Source organism: Salvelinus fontinalis, chromosome 36 (assembly GCF_029448725.1).
Source record: "Salvelinus fontinalis isolate EN_2023a chromosome 36, ASM2944872v1, whole genome shotgun sequence".
Taxonomy (NCBI): domain Eukaryota; kingdom Metazoa; phylum Chordata; class Actinopteri; order Salmoniformes; family Salmonidae; genus Salvelinus; species Salvelinus fontinalis.
In genome coordinates this window covers 19,973,133-19,999,052 of record NC_074700.1, presented here as the reverse complement: position 1 = coordinate 19,999,052, position 25,920 = coordinate 19,973,133, and the positions used below count along the sequence as shown (strand labels likewise).

The window sequence follows — 25,920 nt, the reverse complement described above, 5'->3', positions numbered from 1 at the left end:
GAGAGAGAGAGAGAGAGAAAGAGAGAGAGAGAGAGAGAGAGAGAGGGTGTGTGAGTGTGGGCTAGAAACAAGGGGATTTTACCATTGAATCTAAACCAACAGATCAGAGAGAGCTGTTAATGAAAAAGTAGTCGGAAGTGGAGACAGAGAGAGCAGTACAGAGGGAGTGAGAGAGAGAGGGAGAGAGCAATACAGAGGGAGAGAGAGAGAGAGAAATACAGAGGGAGAGAGAGAGAGAGAGAAATACAGAGGGAGAGAGAGAGAGAGAGAGAGAGAGAAAGAAATACACAGGGAGAGAGAGAGAGAGGGGGAGATACAGAGGGAGAGAGAGAGAGGGGGGGACACATGTGACAGAAGAATCAACCAAATGCAGCGCCAGAGAAAAGGATAAACAAAGAGAGAAAAGGAGGGAAACAATCTTCCCATTTTTCCGATGCACCTGCACCCCGGCACACGACAAGAAGTTCCCACTCACTTTTTCACCCTCCTCTCCCCCCCTCTCTCTCTCTCTCTCTCTCTCGGTCTCTCTCTGCAACAAGATCTCACGGTTTTCAAATCAAATCAACAAATCACATTTTATTAGTCACATGAGCCGAATACCTTACAGTGAAATGCTTACTTACAAGCCCTAAACCAAAAAAATGCAGTTTTAAGAAAAATAAGTGTTAGCAAGTATTTACTAAAATAAATAAAAATAATTTAAAAAATGTAATATAAATATATATATAAAAAATAAAAAACTATACAAGTTTGACTTAAGATTCTGAAGTTCATCCACGTTTGTCCAAACGTCACATTTTGAAGTGTTTTTGACACCCTGGGTTGACTTCTGCTCAGCGGCATTCCATTTCTCCAAACATCACATTTAGAAGTTAAGGGTTAAAGGCCCAGTGCAGTCAAAAATGTGCTTTTCTTGTGTTATGAGGTTGGAATAATAATTGATAATTCCCTTTTATTGTAAGAGGTGTTTGAAAAACCCGCCTGAAAGTTTTGCCTGTTTTTCTGGGATGGAGTTTTAGCCTGCCTGGTAACATCACCCGGCAGCACATTTGTTAATAGACCACTAAAAAAGAGAGTTCAAAACCTCTCTGCCAATAACAGCTAGTTTTCAGTTTTCCCTTCCCCACTTAGACCACTCCCAGACAGTCTTAGCAAAATTCTTGCTTGAGAAATTGCCATTTGCTAAGAATCTATTTTTGTTTCTTTTTGACCATTTGAATTGAAATCATCACAGTAAGGTACTTTCTTGTTACCCAGAAATGATTTGATATTGATGAAAAACGGCTGCATATGACATTTCAAGTTTTGGATAGGGTTCAAATATTTAGTTGAGACGTTCATTCTGCATGTTTAAGTTAAAGGTTAAGGTTTGGGATTGGTTAAAAGAAAAACAAAATGAGTGTCTACCACTGGGCTGAACACACAACCTTCTGATCCGGAGTCATTGCATTATGAAAAACCCAGCCTACTTTTTTTTTTTTTTTTTTTTTTTTAACCTTTATTTAACTAGGCAAGTCAGTTAAGAACAAATTCTTATTTTCAATGACGGCCTAGGAACAGTGGGTTAACTGCCTGTTCAGGGGCAGAACGACAGATTTGTACCTTGTCAGCTCGGGGATTTGAACTTGCAACCTTTCGGTTACTAGTACAACGCTCTAACCACTAGGCTACCCTGCCGCTATTACTTGATGGTAATAGCGCTCAATGTTGCCCCTAGTGGCTGATTTTGAAGATATTTCGGATGTCTCCAGGACATGGACAGACATCCAATTTCTAAGTCAATCTTGAGCATTCTGCCTGCTCTCTGTCTCTATCCTCTTCCCTCTCTCCCTCATTTTGCCCTGCTCTCCCACTCCATCTCTCATGCTCTCTCTTCCTCTCCCCGCTCTCTCCCTCTCTCTATCCTCTTCCCCCTCTCCCCCCTTTTCCCTGCTCTCCCTCTCCATCTCCCCTGCTCTCTCTTCCACCCTCTCCCCGCTCTCTCTCTTTCACCCATCGCGTCATCCTCATCCCTCTCTCCCTGTTCTCTTCCGATCTCTCCTGTCCTCTCCCTATTCTCTCATGTTCTTTCCCTGTCCTCTCCCTATTCTTTCCTGTTCTCTCCCTGTCCTTTCCCTATTCTCTACTGTTCTCTCCTGATCTCTCCCTATTCTCTCCTGTTTTCGCCGTCAATTGCTGACCCCTATAACATAGTTTTCTTAAAACAGAGACACACACGTGCGCTAAGCATTCTAAAAATCTCGCACTCTGGAGAGAGGGAACATTCAGATTTAAGTCAAAACTGTAACTCGGCCACTCAAACATTCACTCTCTTCTTGGTAAGCAACTCTGGTGTAGATTTGGCCTTGTGTTTTAGGTTATTGTCCTGCTGAAAGGTGAATTCATCTCCCAGTGTCTGGTGGAAAACACACTGAACCAGGTTTTCCTCTAGGATTTTCCCAGTGGTTAGCTCCATTCCGTTTCTTTATTATACTGAAAAAGTCCCCATCCAGTCCTTAATGATTACAAGCATGCACATAAGATGCTGCAGCCACCACTATGCTTGAAAATACGGAGTGGTACTCATTTGCCCCAAACATAACATATTCAGGACAAAAACTTAATTGCTTTGCCAATTTTTTTCCAATATTACTTTAGTACCTTGTTGCAAACAGGATGCAACTGAGTTAGGAAGGATGCTTGTATCTTTGTAGTGACTGGGTTTATTGATACACCATCCAAAGTGTAATTAATAACTTCACTACGATCAAAGGGCTATTCAGTGCCTATTTTTCAGTGCCTATCTACCAATAGGTGCCCTTCTTTGCGAGGCATTGGAAAACCTCCCAGGTTTTTGTAGTTGAATCTGTGCCTGAAATTCACTGCTCGACTGAGGGACCTTACAGAACATTTGTATGTGTGGGGTACAGAGATGAGGTATCATTCAAAAATCATGTTAAACACTGTTATTGCAACATATTATTGCAATTATCCATGCAATTTACTATGTGACTAAGGGCTTGAATACTTATTGACTCAAGACATTGCAGCTTTTTCTTTTTTAATCATTTGTAAACATTTCGAATAAAAACAAATATTGCACATAATTCCACTTTGACATTAAAATCTAAATGTAAACATTTTTAAATTCAGGCTGTAACACAACAAAATATGGAAAAAGTCAAGGGGTTTGAATACTTTCTGAAGGCGGTGTATATTTGTAATAATGTAATCCAGTGAAGACGTTATGCATCATCCTTGGACAAGGACTCTCCCCTGGACACACACGCACGCGCACACACACACCTTTAGGTGCCCGTGCACGGATGAGGGAACAACTCTCTCAGCGGGACCGGAGACTACAGGATGGAACAACACGCGTTGGCGGGTGGGTGGGTCCGTGAGATTGATGCTCGTGTGAAAAAGGTCCAGCAAATCTCGTGCAGCTCAGGTTTATTCATGCATCTGCCTCCCACCATGGTCGCTCAGCTGGGGCACGCTGGAAATCCAGCTCCCGCCAAAACAAACTTCACATGGGGTCTTTCATCAAGTTGGCCTTTTATTTTTTCCAATAAACCTGATTCTATAAGATAAGTTATCGGCATTGATATTAACTGTAACAAGACATGGAGGTTATAGCTTTTTCATTGTTCTGGGTAAACCTAACTGTTCAGTGGTCTTGTTTGTTTTCTTCAATTATTATTCAGGACAGTTCCTCTGATGTCCGTCGCGGCGGGAGCACGTGTATAGCGTTTCTCTCCTTGCAGGCGGACATGGCATGGCCTCACAGAGCGAAGCCGACATTATTCAGTCAAACCATTGGCCAACTTTGCCGACGCAAAATTGCAAGGAGCCAAGTCCACAATAAAGTGTCTGTTGTTCATTCTGATTTGTAAATAGTCTACCTCCACGCGTTCCAACAGTGAAATAACTTCCAGGCGTGTATCTTAACCATCAGACATTTACATGAGAAAGTTGACAAAGGCTGAACAGTCGAGGAACCCTTAACAAGGGACCCATTTACAGTGAACAGGGTGAGAGATAGAGAGGGAGAGCGAGAGAGAAAGGGTGGGAGGAGAAGCTGGGAGGAGAGTTGAATTAATGAATTAAAATGTCCTGAGTCTAGTTGAGTGACTGAATAGGCTACTTTTTCATTTATAAGGAGAGACAAGTGAAAACTTGAGAGAAGAGGACAATTCAACTTCTACATGAACCCGAGAACCATCACAGCTCGAGATGCAACGGGGGACATTGCAACTATTTTATTACATAATAACTCTGTAACGTTCAACCGGAACCGGTACCGACTGACACTTCAGTCTTAGAGAAACCATTGATTTGTCTTTGGTAAATTCGCGATTAGATTAGTAGGCTACAGAAACTTGTTGATTTGAACGTTTTTGTAAAAAAAAAATAATTGTTAGGCATATAAGAATTATAATGGAAATATCTAGAACTACAATCAGGATGGAAATCTGTAGACAATGAAAGTTGCGTGTCTCGTGCTCATGCGTGTGAGAGAACTGTCAACAAGTGCGCGTTGCTCCAATCCATGATGTCGCACTGAGTAAAAAGTCAACAAATAGGCAAATTGATCACAACATACATTTTTTAAATGTGTTTTGGGAGATTAAAACACTTTTAAAAGTCTCAAAATTGCATTCAACAATTGCAACAAAAGGTAAGTGATGACACGCACATTCTAATTCATGGGCCTAAATTCAGTTTGCTCTCATTAGCTTACTTGATCATCAACAATTATTTGATTATTGTTATCATACAGAATACATATGTTGTTAGCAGCAAAGCTAATTGGTGATTTTTCACCTGAGAGACAGCAGGGAGTTATAGCGATAGGGTCGAATATAAAAAGGCCAGAGCTTGATGAAAAGTTAGACCTATTAAGTTACAAAATAGAGTTATGTATGTTTCACCCTCTTCATGAAGAATAACCATAATAAGGAAATTCATTGGAACGCTATTTGGCTTGGTACGCAAGAGAGGACACGAGCAGAGAGCACAGGTGCACCCACACACAGAGAACAGGATGAGTGTAGCCTATCAATGCTACTAAGCGGGTTATTGTTTTTACGGTAGTGGTTGGGCCCACTGTGTGTGTGGCATTTATACGTGGCGCTGGAGTTTGTGGACACCTGTATGTGACTAAAATGACCGTTTAGATTAGAGATGCTGGAATCATGTTTCTTCCTTTTTTCCCCATCGCACCTTGTAAAATAATAGGTAGACATCATCAAGGGAAGTTTTCTTGTGGCCGTTATTACGTTTTCAACATACTCTGCATTTTCAATCAATAAAATGTAAGTATTTAGTAACAGTACTTGATTAGAATTTTATAATTTTGATTTAATTGTCACTTTGATTATTCATTCTCTTCTGCTTCCACTTTATATGAAGTACAAATTATAAAGGCTATAAAATTGCAAAAGGCGTCATAAGCACTACATAAATGCTACACATATCATCTATAAGCACATGTCAAACTCTATAAATGGTGTATAAAGGGTTACATATCCATTCCCACTGTGGGCTGAATTGCCAAAGACATAAGGCATTATGCATGTTTATACACCCTTTATAGAGTATGACATAAACTTATAGATGATTTGTGAAGTATTTATGTAGTATTTACGAAGCCTTTATGTCCACTGTAAAAAAAATCCTGTTGTTTTTTGTTAACTTACTGGCAGCCAGTTACCTGTAACTTACTGTAAAAATAAGTACAGTATGTTACCGTAAATGTACTTTTACGGTCTCTTTGGAAATTACGGTAACGTACAGTACCTTTATTACGGAATTTACAGGTAGCTGGCTGCAACTAATCTCCCGTAAAAACATAAACACATTTTTACAGTGTGTACTGTATAAAAGCTTTATGAGCTGTACTTCGTTTAAATCAAATCAAATCAAATGACATTTTATTGGTCTAATTCATTGGTTAGCAGATGTTATTGCGAGTGTAGTGAAATGCTTGTGCTTCTAGTTCCGACAGTGCAGCAATATCTAACATGTAATCTAACAATTCCTTAACAACTACCTAATATACACAAATCTAAGTAAAGGAATGGAATACAAATATATACATATAAATATATGGATGAGCAATGTCAGAGCAGCGTAGGCAAGGAGCAATTGATGGTATAAAATACAGTATATACATATGAGATGAGTAATGCAAGATATGTTAACATTATTAAAGTGGCATTATTAAAGTGACTAGTGATCCATTTATTAAAGTGGCCAATGATTTCAAGTTTAAAGTGGGACCTCAGTTCCTCTCGGTCTAAAACTGCAGAAGAATGAAGGCGTAAAAACCCGTTGCTGTAGACTGTATTAGTGTTGATAAGGGTTCTAACTCACACCTGTAGGAAGGCAACCTGACCCGGGACACATTGAGGAAGATCACCATGGATACTAGGAGGGTGCCGACAAATGACCTCTGGCACCAACCCTGGCACTATAACATCAATCTCCTCTCTGGCACAATGATTAGAGTTTCAATTGGACATTCCAGTGGCTGCGGTTTACAAGTCAAGTCTACAATGTGTAAAATGGACACTAAAGAGATGTCAGAATTTAAGTTGGGATGCATTAAACAAGTTAGATAAAGACACAGTTAAGCTGTATTGTTTTCTCCCTCTGTGATTGTTCTTGTTATTGAAAGGCTGGCAAGGGTCTACTAAAACGATTCAATGTATCTTGAATGTAGTGAACACACAGTGTGTGTAACTAGTGAGGCCTAGGTAGCCTAGCGGTTAAGAGCTAGTAACCGAAAGGTTGCTGGTTCGAATCCGCCAGCCGACTAGGTGAACAATCTGTCAATCTGACCTTGAGCAAGGCACTTAACGCTCTGGATAAGAGCGCCTGCTAAAACGTAAATGTCAAATGTACCGGAGTTACCCATACAGGTACAGTGTGCAAGATGTGCTTGCTTCTCAAGTGTCAATTTGTGGGTCGTTTGAGTACCTGGAACACAAATAGTTTGGTTAATGAAGAAGTTGTGCCAGTGCTTGTTTGCAGAGGCTGTGTGTGGATTTTTTACACCTTATACTGTTCATGTGTAATATACAAGACTTGATTGTTGCTTGAATATGTCCGTTAGAGGTACTCCAGTGTTATAGAGGGGTGGTTGAGTGAATATGTAGGGTACATGAGACTCTCATACTCATTCCCATCACCCCGGCTGGAGCACAGGACAGCAGCAAAGTATCTCCACTTCACACCTGGCTGGGTACATCAATGTTGATTCATTTTGGTTGAAAAGTCGTTTTTCTGTTTGCAGGGTCGTATTAGTGTCGTGGGGCAATTTTTGGAGTGTTTTCATGGGTTGCTCGGAGGTGGTTGGAGTGTTGTGTAGAGGTTGTTTGGGGAATTGGAAGGGTGCACACAGAGAGACAGGAAGGAGTATGGTGCATCACACTGCTCAGGAATACTAATGAGTACCTTTTGTCATCTCTCTCTCTCTCTCTCTCTCTCTCTCTAACACATACTCACATAGGATCACTCAGTCACACACACACTTTCTCCCTCTCTCTCACTCAGTCGTATTTTTCAATGGTGGCTTTTGTCCCTTTCATCTCTCTAAACAAAGGATTCTTGTGCACACAGGACAGAGTGAGAGAGAGATGGCGAGAAGGAGAAAGGGAGGAAAGGGAAGGCAAAGGGGGATACCTAGTCAGTTGTACAACTGAATGTATTCAACTGAAATGTGTCTTCCGCATTTAACCCAACCCCTCTGAATCACCACACGAAATCCGGATTGGACTTGACATGACATTTTAAGGCAGGATGGAAACAAACATATGTAAATTGAGTCAACAAATCTTTTTTTACAGTGCATAATTTGATTCAAAAGGAGAGAGAATATAGTGGAGAGGAAGACACAGAAGTGTTAAAAGGAATACTAAACCAAGGGAAAATAATAATAATAATAGTAAGTGTTGTTTGGGAAATATCAATATTGATATACTGAGACGGCCGTGTTGTGTATGTCGCTGTACATGTGAATGTGTGTTTACTGTATGTGTGGGCGAGGCCTCAGTAGGGTTCAGAGGTCAGCTGGGAATGTACTCGGCCTATCACACGCGCCTATCCCGAAGCCCCGCCTCCCATTTAGTATTCTGAGCACAGAAATCTACACAGATCCCTATTCATACTCACAGTGTGAGCTTCAGCACCAGAGAGAGATGAAGGGAGAGAGGGAGGGAGGGGGGAGGAAAGAGGGGGAGAGAGAATAGTGTAAGCGAGTGGGGACACACAGAGAGAAAGGTCAGAAAGTAGAGAGCGTATCAGATCGCCTAGTTCTCTGCCTTTTGTTTTAGTTGGTTATTTTTTTTATTGGTCTGGAAAGCAGAGGCAGGCAGAGACAAAAGGACCATTTAGCCAAGGAGAGAGAGAGGGAGAGAGAGAGATAGAGAGAGAGGGGGGGAGAGAGAGATGGAGAGATAGATAGAGAGAGCTAGACAGAGAGATAGATTGAGATAGATAGAGAGAGAGAGATAGAGAGAGAGACGGAGAAATATAGATATATATAGAGAGAGATAGAGAGAGAGATAGAAATAGAGAGCGAGAGAGAGAGAGAGTGATATATAGAGATAGAGAAAGTCCAGATGAGGATACAGAACAAAGTCTAGAAGGATGCTCGGGCCAAAGTCACACACAAACAGCAAGTCTCTGTTTGTGTGAAAAAGAGGCATCTTGGCCCTGATAGATAGCAAACAGAGGGTAGTGCGTACGTCCCAGTACATCACTGGGGCCAAGCTTCCTGCCATCCAGGACCTCTGTACCAGGCGGTGTCAGAGGAAGGCCCTAAAAATTGTCAAAGACTCCAGGCACCCAAATCATAGACTGTTCTCTCTGCAACCGCACGGCAAGCGGTACCGGCGCAACAGGTCTAGGTCCAAAAGGCTCCTTAACAGCTTCTACCCCCAAGCCATAAGAGTTCTGAACATCTAATCAAATGGCTACCTGGACTATTTGCATTTTTTTACACTGCAGCTTCTAGCTGTTTATTATCTATGCATAGTCACTTTACCCTGCTTACATGTACATATTACCTCAATTACCTTGACTAACCTCTACCCCTGCACATTGACTCGGTACCGGTGCCCCCTGTATATAGCCTCCACATTGACTCGGTACCGGTACCCCCTGTATATAGCCTCCACATTGACTCGGTACCGGTGCCCCCTGTATATAGCCTCCACATTGACTCGGTACCGGTACCCCCTGTATATAGCCTCCACATTGACTCGGTACCGGTGCCCCCTGTATATAGCCTCCACATTGACTCGGTACCGGTGCCCCCTGTATATAGCCTCCACATTGACTCGGTACCGGTGCCCCCTGTATATAGCCTCCACATTGACTCGGTACCGGTACCCCCTGTATATAGCCTCCACATTGACTCGGTACCGGTGTCCCCTGTATATAGCCTCCACATTGACTCGGTACCGGTGCCCCCTGTATATAGCCTCCACATTGACTCGGTACTGGTGCCCCCTGTATATAGCCTCCACATTGACTCGGTACCGGTGCCCCCTGTATATAGCCTCCACATTGACTCGGTACCGGTGCCCCCTGTATATAGCCTCCACATTGACTCGGTACCGGTACCCCCTGTATATAGCTTCCACATTGACTCGGTACCGGTGCCCCCTGTATATAGCCTCCACATTGACTCGGTACCGGTACCCCCTGTATATGGCCTCCACATTGACTCGGTACCGGGGCCTCCTGTATATAGCCTCGCTACTGTTATTTTATTGTGTTACTTTTTTTACTTTAGTATATTTAGTAAATATTTTCTTCACTTTTATTTTCTTAAAACTGCGTTGTTGGTTAAGGGCTTGTAAGTAAGCATTTCACCATGAAGTCTACACCCGTTGTATTGTGCACATGTGACAAATAACATTTGATTTGGACAAGCTCTATTCACCTGCTGTTCTGCGTCCACAAAACACACCGCGTAATTCTCTGACACAGAAAAACATTGATTGGAAAGTGAAGATGAGATCATGTGACAGCTGATGAATGTCCCGTTGGAGCTGCACATGGTAGTAGACTACTGGGGCAGTATGGGGCTAATCATCAACGTGGTAAGGTCATAGTTTGAACTCTAAGTGTAAAGCAGTACCACTGCGTGGAAGGCAGTAAGACGATTGAAACGTTCATTTGATTTCATCAGGGAAAAAGGGATAATGAAAGAGAAGTAGATTGTGTCAGGGATCAAAGCCCATTCATAAATGGTTGATCCAGACCAGTGGAGGCTGCTGAGGGGAGGACGGCTTATAATAATGGCTGGAATGGTGTAAATGGAATGGCATCAAACACATGGAAACCATGTGGAAACCATGTGTTTGATGTATTTGATACAATTCCACTAATTCCGCTCCAGCCATTACCACGAGCCTGTCCCCAATGAAGTTACCACCATCCTCCTGTGCTCCGGGTACTAGGCTACATGCGGCTTTTCTGTTCCTGGTTTCGGATGGGGAATAAGTAAGCCTTGTTTCGGTCCCTCTTGATCCAGCCAGCGTGATGTGCTGCAGACACATCTGAGCGCCTTAGCATTATAGAGGGGCTTTTAAAATGAAAAGACAGCTGTGACTTTGCGCTGAAAGGGGGCTTTTACTTTGAAAGGGCAGCTGCTGCTCTGTCTGAGAAGAAAAGGATGAAGAGAGAGTGACAGAGAGTTTGGAGCACATTGACAACCACAGGCCTGCATCTGTCCACTTGAAAAATTGTCCCATTTATAACGTCCCTCTCTTTCTATTCCTTTCTTCATGTCTTCCTCCCCCCCACACCCCGAATGTTCCACTCCTGTCACCTCTTCCATTCCTCCCTTTAACAACCTCTCTCTTCCTTTCCGCTTCTCTCCTTTCTCACAAAATCTTTTCAACTTGTTTTTCATCAACTTTGACTTTGCACAATATTTATCTCTTCCTCTCCCGCTTCAACCCTCCCTCCTCACTCCTCTCCCTCTTCATCTTTCTCCCGTTTCACTCCTCTTTCTCTTCATCTCTCTCCCTCTTCACTCCTCTCCCCCCTTCACTTCTCTCCCCCTCTTCACTTCTCTCCCACTCTTCACTTCTCTCCCACTCTTCACTTCTCTCCCACTCTTCACTCCCTCTTCACTTCTCTCCCACTCTTCACTTCTCTCCCACTCTTCACTTCCCTTCACTCCTCTCCACTCTTCACTCCTCTCCACTCTTCACTCCTCTCCACTTCTCTCCCTCTTCTCTCCCTCTTCACTTCTCTCCTTCTCCTCACTCCTCTCCCTCTTCACTTCTCTCCCCCCTTCACTTCTCTCCCCTCTCCCTCCACACTCCTCCTTCTCCTCACTCCTCCCCCTCTTCACTTCTCTCTCCCTCTTCACTTCTCTCCCTCTTCACTTCTCTCCCTCTTCACTTCTCTCCCTCTTCACTTCTCTCCCTCTTCACTTCTCTCCCTCTTCACTTCTCTCCCTCTTCACTTCTCTCCCTCTTCACTCCTCTCCCTCTTCACTTCTCTCCCTCTTCACTCCTCTCCCCATCTCTCCCTCTTCTCTCCCGCTTCTCTCCCTCTTCACTTCTCTCCTTCCTCACTCCTCTTCACTTCTCTCCCTCTTCACTTCTCTCCCTCTTCACTTCTCTCCCCTCTCCCTCCACACTCCTCCTTCCTCTCCACTTCTCTCCCACTTCAACTCTCTCCCTCTTCACCTCTCTCCCTTACTCTAATTTCCACCGTCACCCTCTTCCTTTCCCATTTATCCATTCTATATCCCTTCACCCCCTACCTCACTCCTCCATCATCAACTCCCCCTCCCACCATCCCTCCCTTCTTCCCCTGATAAAGCTGCAGCCATGACGTCGGCCACTCCCCCCTCCTCGCGAGGCTCCTCCCCCCAGAAGGTGTGTCACTCCATGATCCAGACGGAGGTTCTGAAGCCGCTGCTGGAGGCAGGTGGGGCGGCAGGGGTGGGGGCGGCAACGGCGGCAGGGGGGGCAGCGACGGCAGGGGGGGCAGCGACGGCAGCGGCGGCAGGGGGGGCAGCGACGGCGGTCTGCGCGCTCCGACGGAGACGGCGCGTTCTCTCCAAGGACGGGCACAGCAACGTGCACATCGAGCATGTGAGCGGGCGCGGGGCAATGTACCTGCGTGACATCTGGACGACCTTCCTGGACATGCAGTGGCGCTACAAGCTCTTCCTGTTCTCGGCCACCTTCGCCGGGACCTGGTTCCTGTTCGGGGTTCTGTGGTACCTGGTGGCGCTGGTGCACGGAGACCTGCTAGGTGAGGATGGAGGAAGGGGAGAGAGGGATGGGGGGAGAGAAGGTGGGAGGGGAGGGGTTCTGTGGTACCTGGTGGCACTGCATTGTGAGGATGGAGGGAAGGGAAAGAGGGAGAGACAGAATGCTAAGGTATTTGAGAGCAATGAAACCTCAAAATACCAATACAATCAGTTGTAACTCCCCTATAATCTTCAACCCTGAGATATTTTGCTTTCCATATCAATCTCACAACCTTGCCTCTCTCCCTGTGCCTCCCTTCTACACCCCTACCTCCAGAGTCTGACCCTCCGTCCAACCACACCCCGTGTGTGATGCAGGTGCAGACTCTGACAGGGGCGTTCCTCTTCTCACTGGAGTCGCAGACCACAATTGGCTACGGCTTCCGTTGCATCACAGAGGAATGTCCCGCTGCCATCATCCTCCTCATCCTCCAACTGGTCATCACCATGGTGCTTGAGATCTTCATCACTGGAACCTTCCTCGCCAAGGTACCTCACCCTTCCCCTGGGCAGATTGATAAGATGTTCACTTTACCATCCATCACATTCATTGATAAAGTAAACCACCACTAAACAGTATGGATATACAGTATTTAACTGAAAGATCTGGACCTACACATCACGTCAAATTTTCAGTGCTATAATATGTGACTGACCACCTGGATTCGGTCTTATGTAGCAAAATGTGAAATTGTGTTTTTTTACATTGGATAAAAGTAGAGACTCTGAGCTACAAATTGGTATATCATACACTGCATTTGAAGAACAATGGGAAAGTAATTCTTCTTTGAAAGTTGATCAACTTGTAAACTCACTTTTGAGAAAATCGCCTTTGAATATTTTTGTGTCTAGTAAAGAGCTCTTCATTGTCTACACCCATTCAGCATCGTTCACACCCTCTTAAGCTTTAGCCCCACCCATCTCATTCAGCATCGTTCACACCCTCTTAAGCTTTAGCCCCACCCATCTTGTTTCTCTCTCGAAGCGCACACTTGACGCTCTGGCTGATGATTTGTTTAACTCTGGATAACATGAAAATAGCCTAACCAGCTCTGCTGGCAACAATTTTATTACGCTTTTTTGCAGATGTTTACTGACACCGGCCATATTTAACGAGTGTTTTACAGTACACACGTCGTGTAATGTCAGCTAATGAGCCAGCCAGCTAACGTTAGCTAGTTAAAACAACAATGAACAAAGTGCCAGCAATACCTAACATTAGGCTCTAACTACAAAAGCAAACAGCTCTGGGAAATGAATAATAACGTCCTCTAGGGAGCAGTTAACGTTAGCTAGCTACTAGTATGCTTTAGCTTCAGACATATAGCTAGCTGGGTAAATAATGAACCTAGCTAGGTAAACAACGTTTAAGATCACACACATCACATAACGTTAGCTAACGAGCCAGTCAGCTAACGTTAGCTAGATAAACAACAATGAACAAAGTGGCAACAATGCCACAGTGCTGGGAGCTAACCAACCAGATCCAATATTAGCTAGCTAACATTACACTCTAACTAGAAAACAAACTGCTCTGGGAAACGAATAATAACATCGGCTAGGGAGCCAGCCAGCTAACGTTAGCTAACAGTACACTTTAGCTTGAAATGAAACCACTTTGTCAAAATTAGAAACATATAATATCTGAAAATGTAGCTAGCTAACGCTAGACTATCTTACCTGTATACATGACTTCAAAACTTGATCCTCCAGAAAATGGAGAGCAACACTTATGCAGCTCCACTACACAACAAAACATTTTTAAAAGGCATGTTCGACAGGATTACCAACACAGACTGACGAGCTCAAATAAACAGAAGCCTCTATATGGCAGACCAATCCTCTCTCCTCTCTCGGCATGTCCAGCCCGCTCATTATCTCAGCCAATCATGGCTAATGGGAAGGTTGCTCACTTTTTCTGTGGCTTAACCAACAAGGCTCGTAATTTAACTTTTTTATTTGTATTTACAGATGGCATACACGTTTGTTATTAAGGCACATGAAAGTTCACATGTTCGAGAAGGCATTTCTGCATTTATGTTCAAACGGCTCTACTGTGAAGTCGTGACTAGTTTCCTAAATTGGGTCACATATGCACTGCATCCATCCACAGTCAACACATACAGCAGTGTTTACTATCCAGCTCTCCCCCCTCTCTCTCTCGCTCTCTCTCTTCCTCCCCCTTCCCCCTTGCTCTCTCTCTCCCCATCTCCCTTGCTCCTCTTCCCTCTTATCATTCTAACCCTCTATAACATGAATTATCTGCTGCCCTCTATATCTCTCACTCAGGGTCGGAGTTATCTATATGTGTGTGTGTGTCTCTGTGTGCGTGTTGGGGGTGGAGGTTAAGATGATAGGAAGTTCATGCCCTGTGTGTATTGATAAGGAGACTTACTGCAGGCTGTGCAGCACAATAATATTTACTCAAACCGGATATGTTCCAGAGAGCATTGTGGGTAGTGTAGTTCATCATGCTACACTGTGTGGCTCTGACACACTCTTCCCCATTGTCCTCAGGTGGCGCGGCCCAAGAAGAGAGGAGAGACAGTGAAGTTCAGCCAGTACGCTGTGGTGTCCAATCACGAGGGCCGACCCTGCCTAATGATCCGTGTGGCTAACATGCGCAAGAGCCTGCTGCTGGGCTGCTCGGTAGAGACACAGTGTGTGTGTGTGTGTGTGTGTGTGTGTGTGTGTCTGTGCGTCTGTCTCTCTGTGAGAATGACGCAGTTGTCATTTTCCATCGACACTCCTCTTTTCAGAATCCTTGCACATGTCCCCTAACCAAATGACTCCATTTGGCTCCTAGGTGACGGGGAAGTTGCTCCAGACGTCCCAGACCAAGGAGGGGGAGACGATGCGTCTGAACCAGAGGAACGTTCCCTTCCAGGTGGACACGTCCAGCGACAGCCCCTTCCTCATCCTCCCCCTCACCTTCTACCACATCATAGACGACTGCAGTCCGCTCAGAGCCTGGGCTGCCAAGGGTAGGAATGATTATATACAGTAGCTTAATGTTCACATGGTCAGTTATTTGTGTTGTGTGTTCTCCTTCAATTGGTCCCATTTCATGACCTAAAACTTGATGGTTACCAGTTCCATAGGCAGGTATAGTGTAGTTACGCTCTAGTGTTCTTGTCCTATTGGTCCAATTTGATATTACTGTAAGTGGCCTAAGACATGGTAGTAAAATAGACAGGCCGGTTCAGTGTTCTGTTGTAGTAGTGGTGTAGTGAACTACAGTACATTACAGTCTGTGTAAAGTAGGGGAAGTTGTTGCTATAGTTGACCATGTCCCATGTCTTAATCACCAGCAGGATGAGAGGACCAGCCGGGGTGTGGGAATGGAAAGCCATCCGTGTGGAGAGACAGAGAAGGGTGAATTTAGGAGGTTAAAGGTCACTGCTGTGATGGAGGGCATTTGGAACAGGACCAGGACAGTAGAGGGATGAGGGGGGGAGTGTAGGGTGGATGGTAGGGAACATCATTATAATGATTTGTACACTGCAAATTGACCACAACTATGCCAAAAAAGTGATTGTATTTGAAAATAACCTTTTTGACGATCCCTGTTGTAGAGGGTTGTGTGTGTGTTTTCGTGCGTACGTGCATACTGTACATGTGAATGCGTGTGTACACAGCAAATCGGCCAGTGTCGATTCAGAAGCTAAAATCACTCTGTAAGAGTGAAATTAAAACTCAGTGGTGAGAGAGTAAAACAGTCCCATCAAAACCACACCCATCATTATCAGATTTCCCAGAATGCACTACTGTGTTTTTGCATGTACATTGACTGATTGAATAATGTTATGCTACACAAAGATAAGATATATTTTTCTAAACTAATCCAATTAGTTAATTAGATTTATTGCACCTGTTACTGAAATGGTTGTTCCAGTTTAAATGGTTTAGGTGGTGTCCTTTATCAATTTCCATTATCCCGACAGTCTTTCTGAATGAGGGTTAAGGGTGAATAAAAATTCCAACTGTTGGATATCCTAGCTCTGTCTCGATTCCAATAGGAATTACACATCCATCACTTTGCAAGCCAGCATAATGTGACTTGCAGTCCTGATGTGGCCTGTGAACCAGGAGTTTCCCAACACCACCGTGCTAGGGTAAAACTAAGCAATTAAAGCAAGGCCTTATGATATATGTAAGTACTATATATTGCCAAAGTTGAATTTGAATTATAACATTCACCTAGGAACTTACTAGGTGAAACCCACAGGCCTTGCTGTGAAATAATGAAATAGTTCAACAACCATGTCTGTGTCACTAACAAATACAGTCATGGTTGGTAAACTCGACAATTCACTCAAAGAGAAAAGACACCCTGGGAAAAATGCAAATGAGACTTTACACCATGCACCATTTCATTATAGTTCACTCCAGTGTAGAGTGAAATACCTATTAGTTCACTCCAGTGTATTCACATTTTTGGGGTCTGGGGGATGACACCGGGAGAGGGGTCTCTCTCTCTCCCCATCTCTGTGTGTATGTCAGTGGAATGTGTGTGAGTGGGTGCCAAGGCTTCTCATTAAAAGACAATGGGGGTACAGTCTGATACAGTGAGGGGTGCTGACACACAGCTGGGGGGATCCTCTTACAGGAGGGCAGGCCTCTCATCACCACTAACCACAGAGCTATTACTGACCCATACTGATCCCTGATCTACCTCTCCCCCCCCCCCCCTTCTCTCTCTCTCTCTCTCTCTCTCTCTATAATGGGTCTCTATGTAGTTGAGCCCCAAACTCCTCCTGTTAAATTGACTGTGGTCAGATTGTATGGCATTGTGTTACTGTACACGTAATATGTTTAGTTAATGATGCCTGATCCCAGAGAACACTGCATTTGGCTTTTGGCTTCACACTGTGTACCTTGAAAATGTAAGTAATATCTGCAAAAATCGTAATACTACCTTAAAGTATCATAATATTGTTACTAGAAGAATCAAAATACTAACAGTACATAATAGCCCGACAATAGCCCCTGCACTATCTATGAATCTATCTTCTAATCTGGCCTCCTCTCACGGCAGCTCTCAAATCCTAATGATGCATTTCTGTGGAAATATCTGCAGCTCTTTGGGGGCACACGGACGGGGAGTTGGGGATTTTGCCAAATACGGTGGGACACTGTCAGGAGTTTCAGTAAGGGGTTACAATGAGTGCACTAACGTGAATCCCCTCAGTACACTGTAGTTGTTAACAGGAGTGAGAAGAGAGGAGCAGAGAGGTTGTAAAGGCTGTTCAGAAGAGCACTGTCAGGACTGCTCAAACCAGTAGTCAAGAACAACAGAGACTGAATAGACTAGACAGTCTACCATATCATGCATTGTGTGTGCTTGTCTCGGTGCATACGTGTGTGTGTGTGTGTGATATTTGTGCGTTTCTATGTGTGTGCGTGTGTTACGAAGTGAGAGCAGTACTGGGTCCAGGTTAGAGTTAAGGACTGTTTTCACAGATGACATAGACTGACCAGGTGAATCCAGATGAAAGCTATGATTGCTTATTGATGTCACTTGTTAAGTCCACTTCAAATCAGTGCAGATGAAGGGGAGGAGACGGGTTAAAGAAGGATTTTAAGCCTTGAGACAATTGAGACATGGAAGGTGCAAAAATGTTTAATTAAATGTATTTGAGTGTTTACCAGCATTTGTAACTTGAGTCTGATAATTATCTCTACAAAACAGTTAATCTCATAAAAACATAAAAATACTTGCTTGATATATGTTTTCCAGTTTCTTGAAATACTTTGCAAAGGCAACTGATTTCTATGTGCAATTAACAGTAGTGAGTGCATATATTTTCATACTTTTTTGTACTGGTCCCCCGTGGGAATCAAACCCACAACCTTAGATGTACAAGCACCATGCTCTACCAACTGAGCCACATCATCACAAACCACTTGATGTCTCAATGTACTCAGTTACTGTATTGAACATTGTTTTTCTTCATGGTGATAGAAAGTCTACAGGTTCTAACCTAGATGACCAGCCTATATACAATACAGTAATGTACATTTACATGAAGTGGTTTGTAAGGATGATAAAATAAAACTGCACAAAAAGGGGTTGTTTTCCATGTTATTTGAAAATCTTTAATTTGATGTGGATGTTTTGGGTCTTTGTCCATAACTTTGCAACTTTTGATGTAAATGTTTGAGGACAGGGTTTTGATCTTTTTGGATTCAGGGAAGTTAGGAATCAATATACACAGGAAGTTAGGAATCAATATACACAGGCAGTTAGGAACCAATATACACAGGCAGTTAGGAACCAATATACACAGGCAGTTAGGAACCAATATACACAGGCAGTTAGGAATCAATATACACAGGCAGTTAGGAATCAATATACACAGGCAGTTAGGAACCAATATACACAGGCAGTTAGGAACCAATATACACAGGCAGTTAGGAACCAATATACACAGGCAGTTAGGAATCAATATACACAGGCAGTTAGGAACCAATATACACAGGCAGTTAGGAACCAATATACACAGGCAGTTAGGAACCAATATACACAGGCAGTTAGGAATCAATATACACAGGCAGTTAGGAATCAATATACACAGGCAGTTAGGAATCAATATACACAGGCAGTTAGGAACCAATATACACAGGCAGTTAGGAATCAATATACACAGGCAGTTAGGAACCAATATACACAGGCAGTTAGGAACCAATATACACAGGCAGTTAGGAACCAATATACACAGGCAGTTAGGAACCAATATACACAGGCAGTTAGGAACCAATATACACAGGCAGTTAGGAACCAATATACACAGGCAGTTAGGAACCAATATACACAGGCAGTTAGGAACCAATATACACAGGCAGTTAGGAACCAATATACACAGGCAGTTAGGAACCAATATACACAGGCAGTTAGGAACCAATATACACAGGCAGTTAGGAACCAATATACACAGGCAGTTAGGAACCAATATACACAGGCAGTTAGAAAAGCTAAGGCTAACTTTTTCAAGCAGAAAGTTTCATCCTGTAGCGCAAACTCAAAAAAGTTCTGGGACACTAAAGTCTATGGAGAATAAGAGCGCCTGCTGCCCACTGCACTGAGGCTAGGTGTCACGTTCCTGACCTGTTTTCCTTTGTCTTGTATTTATTTTAGTTGGTCAGGGCGTGAGTTGGGTGGGTTTGTCTATGGTTGATTTTCTATTTTGGGATTTTTGTGTTCGGCCTGGTATGATTCTCAATCAGACAGCTGTCAATCGTTGTCCCTGATTGAGAATCATACTTAGGCAGCCTGGGTTTCACGTGTGTTTGGTGGGTGTTTGTTTCCGTGTTTGTGTTTCACCACACGGTACTGTATAGGTTTTCTGCACTTCGTTTATTTGTTTTGTAATTCAGTGTTCAAGTTTCGTTATAATGAATCATCATGAACACTAACCACTCTGCGTATTGGTCCGATCTGTCTCGCCTCTCCTCGTCCGAGGAGGAGGAAGAATATGAAAGCCGTTACACTAGGAAACACTGTCACCCCCGATAAATCCACTATAATTGAGAATTTCAATAAGCATTTTTCTAAGGCTAGCCATGCTTTCCACCTGGCTACCCCTACCCCGATCAACAGCTCTGCACCCCCCCACAGCAACTTGCCCAAGCCTCCCCCATTTCTCCTTCACCCAAATCCAGATAGCTGATGTTCTGAAAGAGCTGCAAAATCTGGACCCCTACAAATCAGCCGGGCTAGACAATCTGGAACCTCTATTTCTAAAATTATCCGCTGCAATTGTTGCAACCCCTATTACTAGCCTGTTCAACCTCTCGTTCGTATCGTCTGAGATTCCCAAAGATTGGAAACATGCCGCGGTCATCCTCCTCTTCAAAGGGGGAGACACTCTAGACCCAAACTGTTACAGACCTATATCTATCCTACCCTGCCTTTCTAAAGTCTTCGAAAGCCAAGTTAACAGACAGATTACTGACCATTTTGAATCCCACCGTACCTTCTCCGCTATGCAATCTGGTTTCAGAGCTGGTCATGGGTGCACCTCAGCCACGCTCAAGGTCCTAAACGATATCATAACAGCCGTAAGAGACATTACTGTGCAGCCGTATTCATCGACCTGGCCAAGGCTTTCGACTCTTTTCAATCACCACATTCTTATCGGCAGACTCAACAGCCTTGGTTTCTCAAATGATTGCCTCGCCTGGTTCACCAACTACCTCTCAGACAGAGTTCAGTGTGTCAAATCGGAGGGCTTGTTGTCCGGAGCTCTAGCAGTCTCTATGAGGGTGCCACAGGGTTCAATTCCCTGTCTTCTCTGTAGACATCAATGATGTCGCTCTTGCTGCTGGTGATTCTCTGATCCATCTCTACACAGACGACACCATTCTGTATACCTCTGGCCCTTCTTTGGACAATGTGTTAACTAACCTCCAGACGAACTTCAATGCCATACAACTCTCCTTCTGTGGCCTCCAACTGCTCTTAAATGCAAGTAAATGCATGCTATTCAACCGATCGCTGCCTGCACCTGCCCGCCCGTCCACCATCACTACTCTGGATGGTTCTGACTTAGAATATGTGGACAACTACAAATACCTAGGTGTCTGGTTAGACTGTAAACTCTCCTTCCAGACTCACATTAAGCATCTCCAATCCAAAATTAAATCTAGAATCGGCTTCCTATTTCGCAAACAAAGCATCCTTCACTCATGCTGCCAAACAAACCCTCGTAAAACTGACCATCCTACCGATCCTCGACTTTGGCGATGTAATTTACAAAAGAGCCTCCAACAATCTACTCAACAAATTGAATGCAGTCTATCACAGTGCCATCCGTTTAGTCACCAAACCCCATATACTACCCACCACTGCGACCTGTACGCTCTCGTTGGCTGGCCCTCGCTTCATACTCGCCGCCAAACCCACTGGCTCCAGGTCATCTACAAGTCTCTGCTAGGTAAAGCCCCGCCTTATCTCAGCTCACTGGTCACCATAGCAGCACCCACCCGTAGCACGCGCTCCAGCAGGTATATCTCACTAGTCACCCCCAAAGCCAATTCTTACTTTGGCCGCCTTTCCTTCCTCTTCTGCCAATGACTGGAACGAACTGCAAAAATCACTGAAGATGGAGACTCATATCTCCCTCACTAGCTTTAAGCACCAGCTGTCAGAGCAGCTCACAGATCACTGCACCTGTACATAGCCCGTCTGTAAATAGCCCATCCAATCTACCTCATCCTCATACTGTATTTATTGATCTTGCACCTTTGCACCCCAGTATCTCTACTTGCACATTCATCTTCTGCACATCTACCATTCCAGTGTTTAATTGCTATATTGTAAGTACTTCGCCACCATGGCCTATTTATTGCCTTACCTCCCTTATCCTACCTCATTTGCACACACTGTATATAGACGTTTCCTACTGTATTATTGACTGTATGTTTGTTTATTCCATGTGTAACTCTGTGTTGCTGTATGTATCGAACTGCTTTGCTTTATCTTGGCCAGGTCGCAGTTTTAAATGAGAACTTGTTCTCAACTAGCCTACCTGGTTAAATAAAGGTGAAATAAAATAAAATACAAAAATTCTATTAGAATGATGATTGCAGAGAATGCGACAGGGCAACAACTCTTACAATTCCAACTATTGAATCCTGCAAGATACTGTTCTTAATTATACAACTACCTTTTTTACCAAAACAGAGATGATGAAAGGTTTTTATTGGGCAGCTAATACATCCTGTAAAGGCACAGTGCACTACTTTTATGAACAAATATATATGTTTGAAAATAATGTTTTTTGATATAATACTTTTTTTTCCATTCAGATTTGTAAGGGGGTGCAGCATCCTCAGCACTCCTACTTCCTGCGGATATGGGATTGTTTATGTGTGCCATTCAGAGTGTGAATGGAACTCTTTTGACACCTTGTAGAGTCCATGTCCTGACGTATTGAGGCTGTTCTGAGGGAAAAAGGGGGTGTAACTCAAGGCAGCAGCTACTCTTCTTGGGGTCTGGCAAAATTAAGGCATTTGTGCAGTGTGCTTGAAGGGGATGTGTATCTTTACTGTTTGTGTGCTTGATGTTCATTATCAACCTATATGGGCCTTTGTGGTGCAGCTATTTGTGCGTACAATAAGTGTGTGGGGTGTGTTTTGTGTTTGAGAGAGTGTACATGTATGTGGTAAAAGGCTTCTGTCAATGGACTCTGTTTATATCTCCACTTTAGCTTGGGTTTTACGCTCGGAAGTGATCAGAGAATTTAGTCCATTTAGTGAATTTAGTCTATTTTGTGATCTGGATTTAGTAGTGAAGTCGGTCTATGTTGGAAAGTAAAGATTATCCTTTTATTGCTATTATCCCATTCTTGCTTTTCGTGATAATGGATATGAATCTCTTTCATTCTGTCTGTGTCTTATGCTTGGAAGTGACTGTGGAATTTAGAATAAATCTGTTTTGTAATCTGGATTCAGTAGAGAAATCTGACGGTATCTTTAGAAATAGCGTTTAGTCTTTTATTGTTATATCCAAATGTTTTTATTATGGATCTGTAGTGCTAAATTTGTATCTTTCATTCACTCTACCTGTGTTCTAGGAGGGGGATGGACGGATCCGGATCTGGCAGACTTTGAGCTGCTGGTGATCATGAGTGCCACAGTGGAGCCCACCTCCGCCACCTGCCAGGTGCGCACCTCCTACCTGCCAGATGAGATCCTGTGGGGGTACGAGTTCCCCCCCGTGGTCTCCCTGTCTTCGTCTGGGAAGTATGTGGCGGACTTCACCTTCTTCGACAAGGTGGACAAAACAAAAACCCCGCCCCTCTTCAAACAGGCCCCCCCCCCAAGCCCGGCCATGCACTCGTCCCGCAGCAGCAGAGGGGGAGCAGAGGAAGGAGCGGACCCAGAGAAGATGAAACTAGAGGAGAGCTATCAAGGGGAGGAGAGGGGGAGGGGCAGGGGGAGGGGCAGGGGGAGGGGGAGAGACAGTAGCCCCCTCAGTGTCCGTATCAGTAATGTATAGAGAGAGAGAGAGGATGGAGGGAAAGAGAGAGAGAGCATGAATGAGATGGAATGAGAGAGTTACGAGAAAGGAGATAAGAGAGGAGACTGTATGGAGATTGATAAATTATCAAGTGAGAATAAAAAGTTGAATGAAAGAGAGATGAGCTGCTCCTCTGTTGGGAAATGTGAACACACACACACACGCTCCTTTATTGGACTTTATGCGTTTGTATCGCCCCTTGTGGTTGGAAAGGATTCAACAGGTGATAACCTTCAAAGGAACAAAATACATCCCATTTGTGTCTACTGTCCTGTAATCAAAGATGGACCAAGAAAGCTTTTTAAACTTAATTTGTCTGTATTTTTATAAGAAGACTTGTGTGACTGGAAAGGTCAAGGTTGACTGGTTTACCAGGACAAAACATGGTTCACGAGGACATAATCAAAAGAACCATGCAGTGGAGGCTGCTGAAGGGAGGACGGCTCATAATAATGGCTGGAATGGAGTCAATGGATTGGCATCACGTGGAAACCATGTGGAAACCATATGGAAACCATGTGTTTGATGTATTCGATAACATTCCACTTATTCCACTCCAGCCATTACCACAAGCCCATCCTCCCCAATTAAGGTGCCACCATCCTCCTGTGTAATCATGGTACTGTTACTGTTTTTAACACAGAAAGGTACTCTGTCTGCAGGACATGAGAGTGGAAATACTGGAGAAAATAAAACACATTACATTTTTTATGATATTGTATGTATACTGTATGTATCTGTCCCTAACGATGCGATATCCAGCAGTACTTATTCACCTGAGTATATGCTTAGCAGGGTTGTGGTCCATTCCATTTAAATTCCGGTCAATTCAGAAAGTAAACCAAATCCCAATTCCAAATGTTCATTGTCACTCATTGAAAAGCACTGAGAAATGAAATTGGATTTTCAGTGTACTTCCTGAATTGACTAGAATTGAAATGTAATTCATTCCAACCCTGATGTTTAGTGTTTCTGTTATTTTTTTTCTCACTGGAATATATGTATTGGAGATGTATGTTAACAATACTAAAAGCACTTTAACTTGATGGTGTATGTGTACACAAGCATGTTTATATGTTTCAGTCAATGTGAGTGCGAGACTGCATGTATGTGTGTTTTAACATATGCATGTTCATATGTATGTACTTGTTATTCCTCCTTAGACTGTACTTCAATACCTGATCACTCCAGTGGTCCTTCTAAAACGTGCCACTAAACTGTGCCTTTTGATGTGCCAGTGTCTGTGCAGTCGAGCATCAGATTTCAATATCATATGGTGTGGTTAGCTGACATGTTAAACACCTATCCATTCGTTGTGAGATCTGGCAGGCGTCTGCAATGAAGTCAGGCAAGAATGCTACCATTGCCTGTGATTGGTTATAATGTGTTGGCCAGGCCAGGTCCCATCTGTAATACCGCAACCTCATCACCCTAACAGATAATATACTATGAAGTGTTGGCCAGGCCAGGTCCCATCTGTAATACTGGAACAGATAATATACAAATGTTAAATGTTTTTAATAAAAGTGCAGATTTACAACAGCTCTGTATTGGCCCGTCTCTGTCAAACAAAACCCCCACACCTGTGTCGGTTTCCGTGAAACCAGCACTGAAGGAAACATGCACTAAAGATATACCATATGGTTTTTGTTGCTGTACACTTCCACAATGCACTCTTAACCCCAGAGTGCCGCAGGTAGGGGAAAAGTAAAAATTGTAGTTTTTCCCCCTAGAGAACGATGGAGCTAGAGCTCTCAACGTTTTCCAGCATGAGAGCTACTCATTTTATTCTAGCTTTCAAATAGGCACATTCTCCTCTTCTCTTCTCCCCTGCAACTCCTCCCCGGGTTCTTAGTGTACAGGAGAAAGTAGTGCACTATGTTTTCTGTCAATATACCTGGTAAATAATGGTTAATAAACAACTCTAATGGGGGTCCTGTAAAATCTGTGATTTCTTTCCCAAATATAGTTCTCAGTAGTATTTTTCCTGGTTTTAGATTATTTATTTTTTTCACTCTCAAAATTACAATTGTTCATAGAGAAACAACGAAATTGGATGTTCTGAGCCCATGTCAATGCTTAAACCACACCAGAAGAGACATTTTTTAGACCTGGAAGAATTCCCATCTGGGTCGTTAATTGCGCATCTAGTGTGCCATCTAATGTCCAGGTCTTGCTATGGTTTTGTATTGCTGCTGCTCATTTAACGGCAAAGTTTGCTACCAACAAATAATATATACAAATGATATACTTCTGCCAGGTAAGCAGGCTTTGCAGTTAAAGTTTAATTGAGAAGGTTTTGGGGAAAGCATTTCTGTCAGCCCACAAGATGATTATCACATTACAGTGGCAATTTTAGCATGTCAATCTTGGTTGGGCAGACAACCCATTTTTTTTTTAGATGCTTGCCAGCGAAGCCACTACACAACTCTAAACAATACATGAAATGCACTATAACTGTGACAAACGGTGCCCACAAACGTTTAGGGTCTACATCAAGCTGTCCAGAGAGTGGAGCTTATGGCTGACTTGCTTAAAAAATATATGGTTTCTGTTGACTCCTTGTTGATTTGTGTAACTGGGTAAGAACAGCATTCTCCTTCAATAATAATTCATGTCGACATGAGTT

The 25,920-nt window shown here is 43.5% G+C and overlaps 1 protein-coding gene across 3 annotated transcripts; it reads left to right on the top strand.

Moving 5' to 3' along the window:
• The first annotated feature begins 3,886 nt into the window (after positions 1-3,886).
• Positions 3,887-25,224, top strand: LOC129835381 (ATP-sensitive inward rectifier potassium channel 10-like). 3 transcript variants are annotated; one of them, XM_055901020.1, is made up of 7 exons: positions 4,021-4,660; positions 5,221-5,297; positions 11,833-12,270; positions 12,546-12,757; positions 14,786-14,917; positions 15,075-15,252; positions 22,846-25,224. In XM_055901020.1, the coding sequence occupies exons 3-7, from the start codon at positions 11,841-11,843 to the stop codon at positions 23,268-23,270; spliced, it is 1,377 nt and encodes a 458-aa protein (XP_055756995.1). In that variant the 5' UTR covers positions 4,021-4,660; positions 5,221-5,297; positions 11,833-11,840; the 3' UTR covers positions 23,271-25,224. The 3 variants fall into 3 exon arrangements, with proteins under 3 accessions (XP_055756996.1, XP_055756995.1, XP_055756993.1); XM_055901021.1 differs by lacking the exons at positions 4,021-4,660; positions 5,221-5,297 and adding an exon at positions 3,887-4,013; XM_055901018.1 differs by lacking the exon at positions 5,221-5,297 and having other exon boundaries at positions 4,022-4,660.
• The last annotated feature ends 696 nt before the right edge of the window (positions 25,225-25,920 follow it).